This window comes from Serinus canaria, chromosome 18 (genome assembly GCF_022539315.1).
Source record: "Serinus canaria isolate serCan28SL12 chromosome 18, serCan2020, whole genome shotgun sequence".
Classification (NCBI taxonomy): Eukaryota; Metazoa; Chordata; class Aves; order Passeriformes; family Fringillidae; genus Serinus; species Serinus canaria.
Genome location: NC_066331.1, coordinates 3,765,013 through 3,782,602, shown reverse-complemented (window position 1 = coordinate 3,782,602; position 17,590 = coordinate 3,765,013). Strand labels below are relative to the sequence as shown.

Below are 17,590 nucleotides of genomic sequence, written 5' to 3'. Positions count from 1 at the left end.
CGCGCGCCCGTCAGGCGGCGCCATCGGGGCCATGGCGGCGGCGCGCGCCCCCCGCCCCTGAGGCACCGCCCGGGGCCGAGGGCTCCGCTCTCCCCCCGCCCCGAGTGATCTGGGAGGGCTCCGCGCCCGCAGCAGCTGGGGCATGGTGGGCAGGGTCGCCGTGGCCGCGGCGGCCGCCTCCCCCGTCCTCCCCGGGAACGACGGCGACGTTCAGGTGGGGACGCGGGCCGGGGTCGGGCTGTGAGGGCGGAGAGAGGAGTTGCGGCTGGCGAGGGCCCCCCTTTGGCTTTGGCCCCTTTGGCGTTCGTCCCTTCGGCGTTCTGCCCTGACACGGCCCGTCCGGTGTACCGGGAGCTGTGAGGGGCCGCCCGCCCCCGGCCCGTGCTCCCAGGCGCTGCTGACGCTCGGCGCAGCCCCGCGGGCCCGGCTGTCATTAAACGCATTCTATGGGCTTTGGGAAGAGACGTGTTCTGCTTCAGAGGGTTTGATTTCCACGGAGTTCAGTTTCTGGTAAACCAGGAGTTATGGAAGTCTTTATGAGCCAAAGTCTTTCTTGGAGCTGTAGAGGTAAATGCTCTTTCATAGTCTAAATCATTATACGAAATAAAAATTCTCTTGTGTTCATATTCCTTAAGTACTCTTAAAGGTAAGCTGTCTTCCTAAGCTGTGTCAGATGTTTACAGTAGGATTAGACCCCTATAAGTGATGTTGGAATTCCCTCTTAAATGCTCCACAGATGCTCTGGGGAACATCTCAAGGTCGATCATCTGAATTGACACAGACTTTCAGACTTCCAGTATTGTGAAATATTTGCAGAGCTGTTCTAAAGACCCTGTGATCCCATTCAGTTTTGACCATCTCAAGGCTTCAGAACAGGATTTTTATTTATCTGGAAGGGCAGAATATTTCAGGCTTAGATGGCCTTTGAAAACATGGAGATTTAGTTGGTGCCCAGTCTGAGCACATTAACATGAATTTTTGTCTTCTGAAAAAGTTCTGTATAAGTCATCTGAAGTTTTTTAAAACTAAGATTAATGTTGTACCTTTTACAGCCATGCAAGAAGCGACGAGAGGAAGATGCTTCTGCAAAAACAATCACAAGGTATTTTTCACCATTAGCAAAACCAGTGGACAAAGTATTGTCATCACCAAAATCCACCAATATCTTGGATTATTTTAAAAAGACATCTGCAACTGAGAATGCTGCATTCCCAGCAGGAGCTGGAGAAAATAAAACACTGTTGGACACTGATGAAAAAGAGTGTAAATCATCTTTCAAGCTATCTTTAAAGCAGAAGAGAAAAGGGAAGAAAGGTAATTTAAGTAATATGCCGAAAGAAATGAAAGAATCTGAGAATGACTTTGAAATAGAAATTAGTAGTGATGACAGCAGAGTAACTACAGGACTGCAACAGGACAGTAATGACTTTATTGCTTCTTGTACTCTAGTGGACAAAAAATGTGCAGAAGAATTAGCAGAAGATAACGATCAAAGAAAGAACTTCCCAAATGTTATCCCCTCCAGAAAAAATGCAAAAAACTTTAATTGTGCAACAAATGGATCAAAAAATATGATTAAAAAATCAAGAAAAAGGAAGCATAAAGTAAATACTAATTTGTCTGAAAGCTCTTCATTGGAAAACCAGATTAATGAAACATATAAAAAGGAAACTGAAGAGAAGACAAATACAGTAGCAGAGTGTGATGCTGCTAATGGTGATTCCAGTTTTGAGGTTCGTATGGATGATGGGACATCCCAGGTAAATAACTGTATAATAACAGTGTCATTTGAGGACTTCTTGAGAAGTCAGGGAGAAAATAATGTTGAAGAAGACACAAAGCCAGCAATGGACACTTCTGGTACTGCAAATGAAATGGACAAAAGTGATAATGTTAGTGACCCAGAAAAGTGTGAGGAATCCCAGCAGTTGCCTCTCAGAACAGTGACTGTCCTTGCACAAGTTCATTCCATTCCTCCCAAATTACCTCCCTCAAACAAGGAGCAGAAAGGCTCTAGGAAAATAGCTTCCATTTTTTTGAAGCAGAGAGGACGTGTAGGGGAAAAAGAAAGGAGCCCAGCCCTCTTGGACAGTGAGCAAACCGAACAGGTGACTCAGAAAAGAAAATCCAACGTCGTTATTGAGGAAGAAGAATTGGAGCTGGCTGTCCTGGAGACTGGAGGGGCAGATTCTCTGAGGCCAAAATGTACTCTGGAAGAAAAGCATCAGTTTATGAAAGCTTTTAGACAACCAACAGCAGATGTAACAAAAAGTGGAGTTAAAAAGGCACCTGGAAAACAAAAGCAAGCTGCTGCAAAGTCCTCAAAAGAAAAAGAAGGATCTGAAGATGTCGTTCCTTCAAATAAAGGATTAGAAAGTGGGATACCAGAAGATTATGTGGACAAATGTACTCATTCTAAACCTAAAAGCAATAGAACTAAACCCAGAACATCTAGCAAGGTTCAGAAAGAAGGGAACAGACGAAAGAAGGCTTCAGAAACTAAGGAAACTGATGTCTCAAACACCAGCAATTATACTGGAGAAGAGGATTCAGGTGCTAATGTTGCTACTGTGGAAAACACCTTAGATGTAATAATTTTATCAAGTCCAAAAGTGAATGAGTTAAGGAGAAGTTTAAGGCAGAAGAAAACCAAAACATTAACCAATGTTACACCTAAAAAGCCCAAGGCTAGAAGTGCCAGTTCTGCAGATGAATTAAGTGCCTGCCCATTAGAGACTTCCACTCCAAAAGCACACAGACAATCCTGCAAGAAAAGCAACATGTACAGAGCTGAGGTGATTACTGTGCCCTTTGATGGAAACAGCCCAATAAGGTAAACCTTTTAGAGTATATTCTATCTTTTTGCCCATTAATTGTAAGCAAGTATTTTGAAAATAAGATATAAATATTAATGGATTGTATATCAAAGTTGCATAGATACTGATCATGGTGGATAAAAATAGCTGACTATAAATGTGTTTGTACTAAAGACATAAAAAAAAAATCAACAAACAAACAAAAAAACCAACAAAAAACACCTCATCCACCAGTTCGGGAATTGCTTCTGTTTACAGCCCTGTATTTTTAAAGGCTTTTGAAAATTAAATTGAGAGTAACATTTCCCTTTATTATCCAGTAATAGTTTCATAATACTTTTTTCCCTAATTAGAATGAGGTTTACACGTATCAGAGCAGCTACAAAATCAAATAAAGCTGAAGCAGTGAAAAATGAAGAGTCTCACTCCAAAAACACAAAGGTAATTTATGTGACATTTGGTGTCAGTATTTTATCATTTCCTGTGTGGCTATAATTGTGGTGTATTCAGTGTTATGTAATAATCTAGTGTAATACAATATGACACTTCCCAGCTGCCCTGTGGAGGGGGAATATACTCTGATTTATGATGAAATTTGAGATTGTTTCTTGTACCTTACATATTAAAACATCTTTTATTACTAAAAATCCACCTTTCATAACAGAAGAATTCCATAAAATAGCATGCTCCTGAGCTGCAGGTTCTTAGGATGGGATAAAGACATGACTGGATGTGGCACCTAGTGCCGTGGTTTATTTGACAAGGTAATGACTGGCCAGAGGTTGGACTTAATGATCTCAGAAGTCTTTTCCAACCTAAATGATCCAGTGATTTCTGATAGTGTTTGGGTACAGCAGAACAGCTGAGACTTAAGATTGTCACTGCCTATATTTGTTCCATGAAAAAATTTGGTATCTCCTTGCAGGGCTTTCACTGTCTTTTGAGAACTGTTGATATCATCTTGGTTTGCTTGTCCTTTCAAGTATTTCATTTTCTTTTTGATACCAATGAAATTTTGGAGCAATCACCTATTTCTATGAAAGTGAAAAATTATATTTATATGCAAAGTACTTTGTGAAGAGAGTGCTATTAATTGCTATTTCAGTTTTTTTGCTCTTTGTTAACAGATAAACTCCACTTCTAAAAACAGATCTAAAGCAAAGCAGCTGATTGAAAAAGCAAAGGCTATACAGCAAAACAGGTCAAAAGTGAGTGAAGACTCAGCAGCTCCTGTGAGGCGCTCGTCTCGACAGCGAGCTCTTGCTGAGAAGAAGAAGTTAGAAGAAAGTGATGTAAGGCTGTACTTTTGGGGAGGGGGATATTTTAATATATTTGTTATTGATATAAGCAACACAAATGATTCCTACTTGATTCTTTACAAGAAATGTTTGCAAGCTAAGGTAGATATCTGCAGTGTATTGTGAATAAAGGAAGAGAAGTTGGGTTTCCTTTCTTACTTGATTTGCTTTCCCTCTAGGAATCAGTAATAATTCTAGGTTCAGACGTGGATAGTGTCACTACTACAGAGCAGAGTGTGAAGGAAAAGAAACTTCGGAGCTTAAATGATGTTTTGGGAAAGACGTCTAAAACCTCGAAGGTTGCAAAGAACTCCAATGGTAATTGGGTTTTACTGAATGTATTTTTTATTACTGAAACATATTTTATTATTGACGTTGTAACTTTATTTCATAAAGCTGCCTTTGCAGTATATTAATCTTTTCGTCTGATTTATCTTGTATAATATTCCAATGTACAGCTTCCCTTTAACATGAATTAATAGTGCAGAGGTTATTTACATGTGTTGTTTTGTTTTTTCTTCATTCGGGGAAAACTGTTTATTTAAAAAATTGTCAACATATACCATGTTTTCTTGTGTCTCCTTTTTTCCCTAATGTTAGAAAATAGTAACTATACTGAGGAAATAATTAGAAACAAAGCTGTAATGAGTTTTGTTAAAATACTCAACTTCCCCTTAAGAAAAGAAGATTCCCTGCTGATGTTAAAAGAAACATACAGGTAGTGAACACAGAAGCAAGGTTAGAATCTTGTATCAGTGCTAATCTAATAATAGGGTTTTTTTACCTTTTTAAAGGGAAACTGGGATGTCCACCTTCCTGCCTAGGCAAAAATGCTCCAAACTCTGCAGGTGAACCAATTGTGATCTTTGATGAAAGCAGGTCAGTTTTCAAGAGTGCACTTCTTAAAAATCAAAATACGTTGCAAGGTTACTTTAACATTCTCTCATTTTACAGATTTAAATACACTTACTGAAATGTGCTATAGGTATTCATGGCTTTTATACTGATTAATATTTTAATCTGCTTGCAAAATTTTAGGGGTTTCTTGGAGAGTTCCTCAACCATTTTAGAACCATATTGGATGTCTGAAAATGTACTTGGTGACTGATTAAAAAGAAATCCTAAATTGCATATAAAACTACAAAACCAAAGAGAATTTTTTTTTAGATTAAAATTTTTAACACAGAATTAATTTCAAACTAACCACATTAAAATTAATTTTAGCAGTTCTGATAGATTATTTTCAACTCATTTGGAAGAGAACGTAATTAAATTCAGCCTTGCATATCTGGAAATTCTACTAATTCTATCTTTCTTTTTCTCTTCTGTTTTCATTAAAGCCAAGATGCATCTGAAAATTCTCAAGATGGTGATCCATTCAGAGCAAAACGTGAATTCCTAATGAGTGGATTGCCAGAGTCACTGAAAAGGCAGATTGCAAAGAAGGCAGCAGTAATGGAAGCATACTCTCTTGCAAGTTCCTGTTTTAAGACTGTTGTCCATGTACAGCAGAAGGATGACTGTAAGTTTGTGTTAAGTTTTTGGGTTTTGTTCAAATGTACATGATAATTTCTGAGGAATTTGTGCAGAAAAGAAAAAATCTGAACAGCTTAGGACTGGAATAGGTGGGAGTTTCCTCTTATTTTGTGTCTCAGTAAGAGAACAAAACTTTGAAGCTTCCAGTGAGATGTTTTTGAATGCAAAATTTACAAATTAAATTGGTACTAAAGTAGTCTATACATGCATGGGTAAGGATGCAAGATTCTTAATATTTAGTCAGAAAAGTTGGTCTGTTAAATTCCAATTTGGAGAATAAAGATTGTGTTGGACTGATTTGGGCAGAAACCATTTCCTTCTAACAAAGGCAAAAGACTTCACAAAAGAGAGAAGACCAGCCAATTTCTTTTTCCTAGAATAGAAGTTAACTCTTGTTTTGTTTTTGGTGGGGGTTCTTTTGTAGGTTCTCCAATGTGGAAATTGCAATCACCATCATGTCCTCTATTAACTAAGCTGAGGGAACTGAGTACTGAAGTCACCAACATCACAAAAATCACTCTCTCACTTGGTGAATTTTCCACTGTGAATTCAAAACAAACTGGAAATTGTTCTGCACCTGTGGTGAGTACTTTAAAATTCAAATTGTTTTGATACTTGTTTGGAGTTATGTTTTTAATCAGTCCTGTTGTTTGAATTTGTTTCAGTCCTTAAATTTGTTGGGGTTTTTTTTTAATTTCCCTGTGTGCGAGTTACCCATTTTGAATCTTACCATTAGACAGTTCTCATCAGTTTCTGTTAATCTCTGAATTTAACAAGATACTACCAGTGTAAATTATGCAAAGCATTCTCTGTAAAGTTTTTGAGTAATTCTCTGTCTGTGTATTCCAGCTTTCAGGCCACCGACCAGCTTTTCCTGATGCATTCAAGAAGGATTTGCTGGATGAGATTGTGGCTTCTAATTCTCAGTTTCCAGTGAGAAAATACTACTCCAGGTTCCTGAAAAAGCAAACACAGCGGTTGGCTTTGGAAAACAGTACACAAGGTTAGGAATCTATGTAGGGAGAAAACCAGCCTCACTCTCTGTGTCATTAAAAAACAACTGGGAATTAAAAAAAATATGTTACTGAAGGAATACTGTTGTTGGAAATACATTGATCCTCACATTTTAGGTTATTTTGACCAAATTCTTCAAATATGGCTTAAGCAAATGTACAGTAGTTGTGGACATGGCCTGAAATTTTAAATGGATGCAATTTTTTTTTCTTAGAAAGCAGAGATGGCACTGCAGATCTTGATGTAATTGAGAAACATCCTGACAATTGGAAGGAAACAAAGAGGAAAAGGAAAGAAACAGAAGACCGCAAATCAAAAAGAAGAAAACAACTTGAATGTACAGAAACTGAAATGAAATCAAGAGTTTCCAGGAACCTTATTCCTCCCATATCTGGAGAAAAACAGGCAGAGACAGGACAAGCCACACACTCGGGAAAAAACATGACCCAGAAACCAGATAGTGTGACAGAAGGCAGTGGTTGCTTATCAGATCCAAGTGCATGTTCAGGTAACTGCATTTCCTGTCTCATTTTAATCTTTCCATTGAGGAAGTGTATCTATGATCTGTGTCAGCTTTCCACTGTGATGCAAAAACTAAATCTAATCCTGATACTGTGCTAGATGTGATCAAGTCTATTGCATGAAGAACTGTTTAAAAATGGACAATATTTTTTCTGTAGGTGTGGAAAAGGAAGACATGCTCTGGACAGAAAAATATCAGCCTCAGGATTCCAGTGAACTTGTAGGGAACAAGAAAGAAATTGAAAGGCTACACAGGTCAGAATTTGGAACATGGATCCATTCCTAAAATAACTCAAAACCTCATGTTACTTGATAATGCTCAAGTACTGAGAGAGCAGTACTTGTCTGTACTTCCCTACAAGCATCCTGATCATGACCTTGCTGTACTGTCTGCTTTTCACAGGAATTTGGCACTAAATTCCACCTAGCACATTGTGCTTTCAGTTAAATTTTCTGTGTGTGCTTAAGTTACTGGTGTGGCTCTTACACAGAATTTAAAGATCCATCTGACAAAACAACACTGAATTATGAGTGAATTAAGTAGTTCACCAAATGACTTTTTTTAATACCAGTCAGCTAACAGAATGTAGAATGAAAAAGGAAACCTTTTCTGCAAAAGAATCAAATCCTGAGCATTTTTTTGCTTTTATCTGAAAGGACTTGGTAGATTTCTGTGGGGTAACAAGTGGCTGATGTCCGCTAGTTTTATGTTCTGTTCCATCTTAATTTGGTTCACTTAATTCACCAGCAATTTTTTTCTTGTTTTCTTCCTTTCTTTATAGTTGGTTAAAAGAATGGAAAAAGAGAGCTGATTTGGAAGAAAAACGAAATCAGAAAAGGGAAAAGGAGGACAAAGAGCAAGAAGGTACTGATAGAATTAATATAGCTTCTCTTTTGTTGAAAGTTGGCAAAAAATTACAGTAATCCTTTATTTTCTTTTTAATAATTCTACAGATTCTTTAAGCAGCCTTGACTTTAAAGATAATAAATCTGATATTGAGGAAGAGACAACTCTTTGCAATACGGTTCTGATAACTGGCCCACCAGGAGTGGGGAAAACTGCTGCAGTGTATGCTTGTGCTCAGGAGCTTGGGTTTAAGGTTTGTGGAGTTCTTTCTTTCCTCGGTGCATTTTTCTTACTTGTAGCTCATGATACAAAAGCATTTGTAACACAAGATGCTTAGAATTTAATTTTCTTTCTTTTTGTAAATTAAATACCATTGCAGATATTTGAAGTCAATGCCTCTTGCCAGCGTAGTGGGAGACAGATTTTGTCTCAGCTGAAAGAAGCTACTCAGTCTCATCAAGTGGACAAAAAAGGTGTGAATGCACACAAGCCTTGCTTTTTTAACAGTTGTAGCACTACCAAGTCACCAAGTAAGTGTTGTGGTTCTTATCTGGGGTTCTTTGTTTGGTCTGAATTATGGGGTGGGTTTTATGGAGGGGAGAAGATTGCTAAAGACTGAATCCCCGAAACAAATTTTAGATATCAGTTGTTTTTAGAAAGAGCAGATTTAGCTTACCTGGCCATAATAGTAAGAATTGGTCTGTTGGTTAACAGAACTACAGACCAAATGAAATAATGACTTTATTAAAATACTGATTATTGATTACGTTATTTCTGCAGTGGTGGAGCAAGTGCTGTGGCATTTGAATAGAAAGTTGAACAGAAAGCTTTTCCTATAACAAGAGAAAAGGAAAACAAGCAAAAAATCAGCACAGTAAACCTGTCATTTACCATAGATAAAAAATGGGCTTTACTTTAAATTTGTCTGAGAAATAGCAGTTTGACATTATATCTCCAGATGAAGTTTAATGTAAAACATACCTTGCAGAAAAAATGTGTTCTCCAAAGAAAGTTATTTCTCCAAGAAAACCGCCACTGTCACCCAAAGGAGCAGGATTAAAACAAAGCTTGCCCTCTAAAACACTCGCAAACTACTTCAAAATTTCTGCCAAACGTAAAGGTGTTGATGGAGAAGCAACATCTGAAGTAAAAAATGGAGGTAGGTATTCCTTTTTAATAATGAGTTACCTTTGGAGGTGGAAATGCTACACCGTGTATGTAGTATGTATGGAGCTGTGTGGAGAAAAGAACAGATTCTCTTAAGTATTTGATACATGGAGGATTTTTGAAGCCAGTACCTGGAAAGCATTAAATGGTTTCACTCCTCCTTCCTGCTCAATTATTCATCCATCTGCAGGAAATACTTTGAATTCACTGGAAGTAAAGAAAGATACTCAAATTATGTCAATAAATAAAGAAGAAGGAGGAGAACACAACAGGAAAAGTGCAACGTCTCTCATTCTTTTTGAAGAGGTAAAATTCACATGAAATGTTCTGTGAGTGTTCACAGCTTGTAACTGCTGCTCAAGCTATTGATACAATGTTTGTTTCTGTAGGTGGATATAATATTTGATGAAGATGCAGGATTTCTAAGTGCAATAAAGACATTCATGGCAACTGCAAAGAGACCTGTGATTCTTACCACCAATGGTGAGTAGTGTTTGTGACAGTAATTAGGCTTTACAGACAGAAAAGCCACTTCTAATTAGAGGCTGTAAATGGTGATGGATGAATACTGCTCCTAAATGCAAAATTAAATGAATGGAGACTGTAAAGCAAGTATTTGAGTGTTTGAATAAAGGTATTGGCTGCTCTAATTGATAAAGAAAATAACTAGGTTTGAACATAATGTCATGACAGTTCACTGATCTCTCTTTATAGATCCAACATTCAGCTTAATGTTTGATGGCTATTTTGAAGAGATCAACTTTAAAACCCCTTCCTTGGTAAGTCCACATCTGGAAATGCAGGTACATCCTAAACAAGTAATTGTCAGCTGATTCCAGTTTGAAATTTAAATGTTGGGTAGGTTTATATATTTCTGATGTAACATACTTGTCTGATCAGAGACAGACATGTTTTTGGGGTTTATGTAAGGATGTATAAGATGTATTTATCTTTACATGTAGAGGCTGTTTTACTGGCATGGAAGATTTATTTTCCAAACAATTTAGTGGTACTGAGAATTACAATGAGAACATCACTTAATCACTTCATTTAGTTTGTAGATTGTATTTAGATAAATATCTGATAGCTCTGATCTGAAGGTTGATTATGCCAGTACTGGTTCATTCATTAAAAAGTTTATAAAGTATAGTAGTTGTTTTAGAAATACTATGGGCTATTATTCCTTTAATGTAAACACTAGTGTTCTGTGTAGCAAATAGTTTTATTTGCAGCTGTGTATTAGGTGAAAGACCTAAATAAATGAGAATCAGAAAGACCTAATTATTGAGAAGGGAAAATTTCTTAGGGTGAAACAGAAAACCTGTTGTACTTCTAGGCAACTGCAGAGTTAAAAGAAAGAATGCAAGAAAAACCTTCAAAATGAATATAGTTCAGTAAAAGCTGATCACTGGTGATAAGAAGCAAGGTGTAGGTAGCCTCAGGACCATAAGCAGAATATGTTTGTGTGTTTGTTTTTAATTATTTCTAAATTGAATTTAATTCTCTGACATAGGCTACATAGATTGGGTAGCTTGCTTTTCCTTACAGGTTTTAATCTAACTGTAATCCAATTTAATAAACTAATCTTCTGTATTAAAAGTCAAAATGTATTGCAAGCATAAATAGAACAATTTGCTCTTGTGTGAGTGCCTGCAGTGTGATTGGCAGGAGTTATTTCAGTGGTCTGTGTGTAACTCTGTTTAGATAAACTCTGTGAGCTACCTCCAAGCTCTGTGCCTGGCTGAGAACCTACGGACAGATGTGAAAGACTTGGCTGCTCTCGTGACCACAAATAACTGTGATATCAGGCAAAGTGTCCTGTACTTACAGTTTTGGGTTAGAAGTGGAGGTGGATGCTTGAAAGAGAAGCACTTGGCACTTCATGGTATGTTGATTTAATTTAATCTTTAAAAATTATCCATCTATTCATATGAATTTGACTTAATTGAAGCATTCTTAGAAATGTATGAATAAATGGTAACTTCTTGTATGATTCCTGAATTGGGGGGGGGGGTGATGCTTCTGATGCTTCTGCTAATTTTAGCTACTTCAAAGCCTTGTATTAATGCATAAGGAATTTAATTTTGAAGGTTTTATTGCCTGTCATTGTGATACTTACTATCTCCCTTTCATGTTGTGAGTAGCAAAACTAGGCAAAGAAGGGAACCAGTAGTAATTTTCCTCAGTTTGCAGTTCTTTATCCATATAGCCGATAGGCAATTCACCTAGAAGAAGAAGAGCTGAAAAAGGGGTAAAATTGGGACAGCTGGCAAGTAGGCAGGGGTAGGAACTTGATCCCAAAGGATTCAGGAAGTGTTTAGAGGTATGAGGGAGTGCCAAGTGAGGCACAGCCTCCTTCAAAGGTTACTTGGGAAGCAGGAGAGCAGGTTGGTAACACTGACAGCAGTGATGTGGGCATGGGGATGTCTCGTTCAGCTGCTCTGTTCCTCCAGCACCACAGCAAGAGGTGACAGTTACAGCATCCTTTGTGCCAGGAATTGAGGCGGAAAATCAATTTAATCATGCAGTTGTTCCCTTTCAAGTAAATCCTGTTATCTCTGTGCAGGAGAAGAAGAGACAAGGAAGGCAGATAATGTCATTCATCCTGCAAAGTCTAAGGATTCCAAGGTGGATTTTTCTCAAGCTGATGATTCTCATCTTCAGGAGTTTCCAAAATGTGATACAGGCTGTGTAGAAACGTTGCTTGGCCTTAAGAACATCCTCTTGCCTTCAGAAGATTTGCTTACATTTTTTAAGGTATTTTTGTGGCTGACTTGGTAATGTTTTGAATGATTGCCAGACAATTGAGTGTAACCATGACCAGGAATAGCATCATCTTAGAAGCGAATCTCTGAAAAGGTTTGTTGTAGAAATTAGACAATTCCATGGTTAGGTACAATCTGAACTGGGGTGGTCTCCTACAAGCAAAACAGTCCCTCATTTCATAAGCACAAAGAAGCCAAGAGTGTGAGATTTTCTATAATATTTTATGTAAAAGACATTAATTTTAATATGTTGATAATGCTTTTGTATTATTATTTTACAGCACAAAATCACAAGTATGGAGGAATGGAATAAATTGATGCAGCTTCTCACAGAATTCCAGATGAAGCACGTGGATTTTGTATATAGTAATCTTGAACTTATTCTTCCCTTACCAGTGCAAGTTCTGTCAAACCAGTCTGAAGACTCAAAGTCTGTACTTGAAAGGACTACTGTAGTTTCTTCAAAAGACAGATCTACTAAGAGTTCTTGCTCTAGAAAGAGTAGCCCTGGGAAAAGGTCTAAAAAGACAAAAGCTCAGAAAAGGCTTGAGATATTGGATGATAGTGACTTATTTGATTCTGAGCTGAACTATTCAGCTGAATTCATAACTTTGCCATCAGACAGTCCTAAATCATGTGTTGAAATGAATAAAAAGGAATCAAAATTGTTGGTGCATAAAGAACAAAAAGAAGTTAAAACTAAAACCTCAGTAAACAAAAGAAGGACTGCAGTTGTTTTTCAGTGTCTAAATTCGCTGACTGAGTTTGTGGAAAACATGTCCTTCCTGGATTGCTGTGTAAACACTAACACCAGGGAACCACTGGAGTTTTCTAAAAGTGAAGAATTTCATTGGACAAATGCCAAAATCAGAAACGGTCTTTGTGATGAGTTCAGTATAGAAAATACTGATTGGTGGAGTTCCCAGAGCTGTAGTGAAATAAAGGCAGCTATTGAAGCACTCAGCTTCACTACAAGTTCTGTTAATATTTCACAAAATTTGGAATCCTTTTTAACTACCAGTAAAACACCTGAAAGTGATCAGCTGAATGGGCTTACTCTGCCTGTCTCAAACACAAGGAATTGCATATCCTTCAGTCAGGCAGCTGATTCAAGGTAAGACTTTGTTAATATTTCTGGAGTGTAATGCAGTTATTTGTCAAGAAGAGCATTTCACAGGGTGTAGGACTGTTTCAGATTTGATGTATACACATTCATGCCACTATGACAGCGTGCCTCAAAACACTACAATATATTGTTCACTGCGCTTTTACAACCTTAAATTAACTTCTCGTCAATCTGCAAAAAGTGACTTTTCTTGAACAGCCTGACTCTAACATTGTTAAGGAATGCTGGCCTTAGTCTAGTTATTTAAAAAATGGACAAAGAGCACCACCACCCCCAAAAGACTAACAGAACCCTAAAGGAATGGCTTTTTCAAGACAGATGGGATTCGGCAACTACCAAATATACAAATTTGTCACCTGCTCATACTGAACTCATGTTAAGTGTGTGGCAGGTATTGCTTGATGAAGACTTAACAGAATTCAAAGTAAATTATTTGTAGTAACTTATGCTAGCAAAGAATAACCTTTAATACATTGTAAAAGACCAAAGAATACTATCAAGTGGGGGTATGAAACATTGTTTTTAACGTAAATAAATCTTCATAGGTAAAAGTGGCACAATGGGTATTTAAAGCTCTTTCAGAGGTCTGAACAGGAAAATGGCTTAGAGCCTTTCTTCTGTAAATCAGTACCCAGAGGAGCAATGGCAGGATGGATCTGACCATGCATCCTGTGACCAGGTTTATGTCATGGGTTAGACACTGGACCTGACACTGATATTCTGGAAAATATCAATTGCATGTTTTTTGTTTTTGAAGACCACAGATGCTTTCAGTTGTGGTTGTACTGAACCTCACATCCATATCTAGACTGAAGAGCTCACCAGATCAGACTCCTGAACTAAGACAAGACCTTTGGCCAAACAAACGGCTGGCCCTGATGTTTCTGTCCAGGTGCAGCTTTGTGATACTGTGTAAGCAGCACACAATTAGAAGCTGCAGACATCTGATCCATTGGGATGCACTTCTGGATACCGATTAATGCAATTTTAAACCAGTGGCTTTGATCCTAAAGAAATAAAATCATCACTGCACATTCTTGAATAAGAAACAATAAAGCTTCATTCTCTGTTTTAGCACTCACAAAAAAGCACAGAAGAGGCTGGCTGTCATCAAAACTGTATTTTCCAGAAGTCCTTTAAACCTGGGCAATAAGCAAGCCAGTACCCTGGAATACCTCCCCACTCTCCGCAGTATCTGTAGGTCTGAGAAGCTTAAAGAGCAAGGGAAGACTAAAAGAAGGTAAGTTTGGGTTTTCCTAAATCTTGCTACATTTCATTATAGAAGGTAGTTAAGGGTTTTAATATTTTGTCAAATAATTCTAGGCATGAAAGGTGGACATTTGTCTCTCAAAATAATAAAAGTGTTGCCTTATATTTGGAAATAACTTTGTTCCCTTAACAATCTTTTTTACTTTTTTTTCTTTTTATAGGTTCTTGCATTATCTCGAAGGGATTCATCTTGAAATACCCAGACAAACGATAAATGGTCTGTCTTTGGACTTCCCTTAAAATTGCCAACACCAGAAATACTTTGTGCCTAATGGTGGTATTCTCACCAGTTTGTTTGGGTTTTTTTTAATTACCACATTATTGTATATTCAGAGCCATTTGTATATTAAATTTTTATAATTATTTAAAATAATGTATATATCTATTGTCATTATACTGCTCTCCACAGCTGAACTGTGGGTTGGTTTGGTGCTTGTCCAGTAAGGGCATTCATAATATTAAATATACAAACTCTTCAGTGGGGACTTCTTGCTCTCTTTCTAATTTGTGGATCACATAGCAAGAAGTCCTTTTGTAACAACCAACTGTCACAACTTCCACAGCAAAGTTGCTGTTTTCTGAGGAGACTGTTTTGTTCAAACAAGCTTGTTTCTGAATTTGCAGTTAAAGCGATAAATAACTCAAGGTGGGAGGGGGCACAGAGAAGATGCAACAAGTCCTCCAAAATCTAAATGACTGAAACCAACTCTTCACTTTGACCACAGGGAACCAAGTCCTTACAAAGCACAATGCCTCAATGTACATATATTTGTACACATTCCTTTCATTGTTTACAGCTCTCAGATCTGCATGTTAATCTCCTAAAAAGGTAGAGAAATTATTACTGTAGCTCCACATGATCTCAAGAGATTTAGGCAAGATTTTGTAAATAACAATTATCCCAGCGTTACTTTGGGTACAGGAATATTTAACTACTTCTAGTCTTGTATATTGTGTTTTATTCTTAAACTTCTTTTTTTGTATTTGACAAGACTTCATTCAGCCTGATTATTTGTGATTGAATCCATTTTTATACAACAATAAATTTGTGAGACTTTGCTACAATCTCAATGTTTCTGTTGCATGAAAGGTAAAACTCCTGAAACATATTTTTTAAAGGATTTTAAAACTGGGATTAGTTCAACCAGGTACTTTTCTGCTTTTTCTTTGCAGTTGGACTGTTCTTGTTCCTCAAACTGAGTCAGACTGCTGCCATGCAGTGGTGCTCCACTTACCTCAGTGCCTCTGTAAAAATAAGGAAGGCCATTTCCTAGTTCTGGTCTCATCTTACATTTTTCATGTATTAAAAGATGTTGAGGAATTAGAAATATTTATGGAAACAGTAAATTATTTTAAGATTCTGCATTGTCGATCATCTTTATAGTTTACTCTTTCCATTGTCCAGAATTATCAAAAAACCAGTGGTGGCTGGTTTTTTTGATGAAAATCTTCATGGCTTGATATTTTGTATCAACAGTCTATGCTTCTCCTGTATGATTTGTAAAAATAAATACACATTTTAAATTTTTTTAAAATAATAAAGTAAAAGTGTATCTGTTCACTGCTTTCTAAGGACACTATCAATCTAACTAGAGTACAGTGAGGACCTCCATAAACCAGAAACAAGTCCTATAAAGCAGTAGTGTTTTAGGAAATTCAGGGATAATTGATAATTTGAAAGACCCAAATTAGAAAGCAGTGAGAGACAGTTAACCTTCTTTTGAAGTCAGCTCTCTGGTTTTAATAACTGCCTTAAGTTGTTTACTGAATCTATTTGTGGAATCTAACTTCCACAAGTAAGGTGGAATTCAAGTATTTCCCTTTTTGATCAGACACTTAACCACATGAAATCACCTCAAGCTACTCTGATTGAAAAATAATCTCTGTGGTAATTTGAGTTCTGATAAATTAGCACCTTTGGATTTTTATGCATCAGGTAAAAGCATTTTTTGTATGCTAGAATAAAGCAAGTTTCCAGGAGGGATGGGCTCGAGGAAGAGGGACCTGGGGCTGGTTTTGACTTAACTCTGCTTAGAAGGAAATGCTTCACAAGCCCCGTTCCAGTACTGTGAAATTTGCCTACTTTTGATGCAAAATATTTTCCTGCAATAGTTTGGGCCCTGGTTAGTCCTTTATGTACTGCCCCTCCAGCTAACTTCTGTGTCTTGAAATCAGAAGTAAAAACAACCCTGGAGTTTCACAATGACTGTCTCCCATTCAAGCAGCAGTTATTAGTAGATATACAGCAACTTAAAACCAAAACCAACAACCTTGTTCTTCTTGGGGAAATATCAACCAAGTTTCAAGCTTTTTTTTCTGTTTACTGTCATTCCAATATTGCTTTCCAGAATGTAAATTCGAGTGACATTATTCTACCATACCATGAATAATATAGAAAAAAGCAGTTATGGTTGCAAGAATGAGCCAAAGGTTTAGGCTGTGTTAATGCTACTGCAGAATGGAAGTTGGAGGTGCCCCATCAAGAGCAAGACTATCTCAAGTCTTTGTGAAATATATATATATAAATAACCACTCCCCAAATGTCATACAAAATGTTCCTTTTATTCCACAAGAGTTGTAAGGACACAACAAAAATTAAGCTAGCAAAAAGCTTTGGTGTATGACTTGCAAGATTACCTGGGGAAAATTAAATCCACGTTTACATTCCAGTATGCAACAGCTCCTAGAGGGGGAATGCTGAAAAGAGATTCTGTGTAAGTAGCTGAACAACTTTTTTAGATATTCTGCTGCTGTGTATTTCATAACTTCACAATAGTTACAAATAACTAAAAGTTATAATACTATTTAGTACCTAGAAGATGGAAAAAAGGTTCCAGTATTTGGAACTGCTAATACATGTCTACTGTAGTGTTTAGTCATCTACAAAATTACAGTGTTTTTACAAGAGTTACAGAAGCATTGTGTGTATACAACTGCACTATAGCAATGCAAATTACATTTAACCTGAAACTAGAAAAATATTTTAATACCTCAAATTTTTTTTCTGAATTAATTAACCTTCTTGAAAATCTTTGTCTCAAATTTTTCTCTTTGTCTTTTCTCTTGTCTTAGATAAACAGAGTATTAAGGCACGACTTTTTGGCATTTGCTTTATCATGGACGAGGAACATTTTCAGTAGGGTTGAAATGCTCTATTGTCCCTGTGTTGAGCTACAGAGTTTTTTTTGCACTGCTTGAGGTCACCGAGCTCCCTCAGAGCCTGTGCTGAG

The 17,590-nt window shown here is 37.3% G+C and overlaps 1 protein-coding gene across 1 annotated transcript; it reads left to right on the top strand.

Annotated features, from left to right (window-relative positions):
* Positions 1-38: 38 nt before the first annotated feature.
* ATAD5 (ATPase family AAA domain containing 5) lies at positions 39-15,425 on the top strand. The gene is made up of 23 exons (XM_009094357.4): positions 39-214; positions 1,053-2,833; positions 3,170-3,257; positions 3,944-4,108; positions 4,294-4,432; positions 4,909-4,993; positions 5,455-5,636; positions 6,075-6,232; positions 6,500-6,653; positions 6,879-7,172; positions 7,345-7,441; positions 7,969-8,051; positions 8,141-8,286; positions 8,413-8,563; positions 9,022-9,192; positions 9,391-9,506; positions 9,590-9,683; positions 9,915-9,979; positions 10,905-11,085; positions 11,767-11,957; positions 12,247-13,079; positions 14,167-14,331; positions 14,522-15,425. Exons 1-23 carry the CDS (start codon positions 143-145, stop codon positions 14,598-14,600), a joined length of 5,490 nt encoding a protein of 1,829 aa, XP_009092605.2. The 5' UTR covers positions 39-142; the 3' UTR covers positions 14,601-15,425.
* Positions 15,426-17,590: the final 2,165 nt, after the last annotated feature.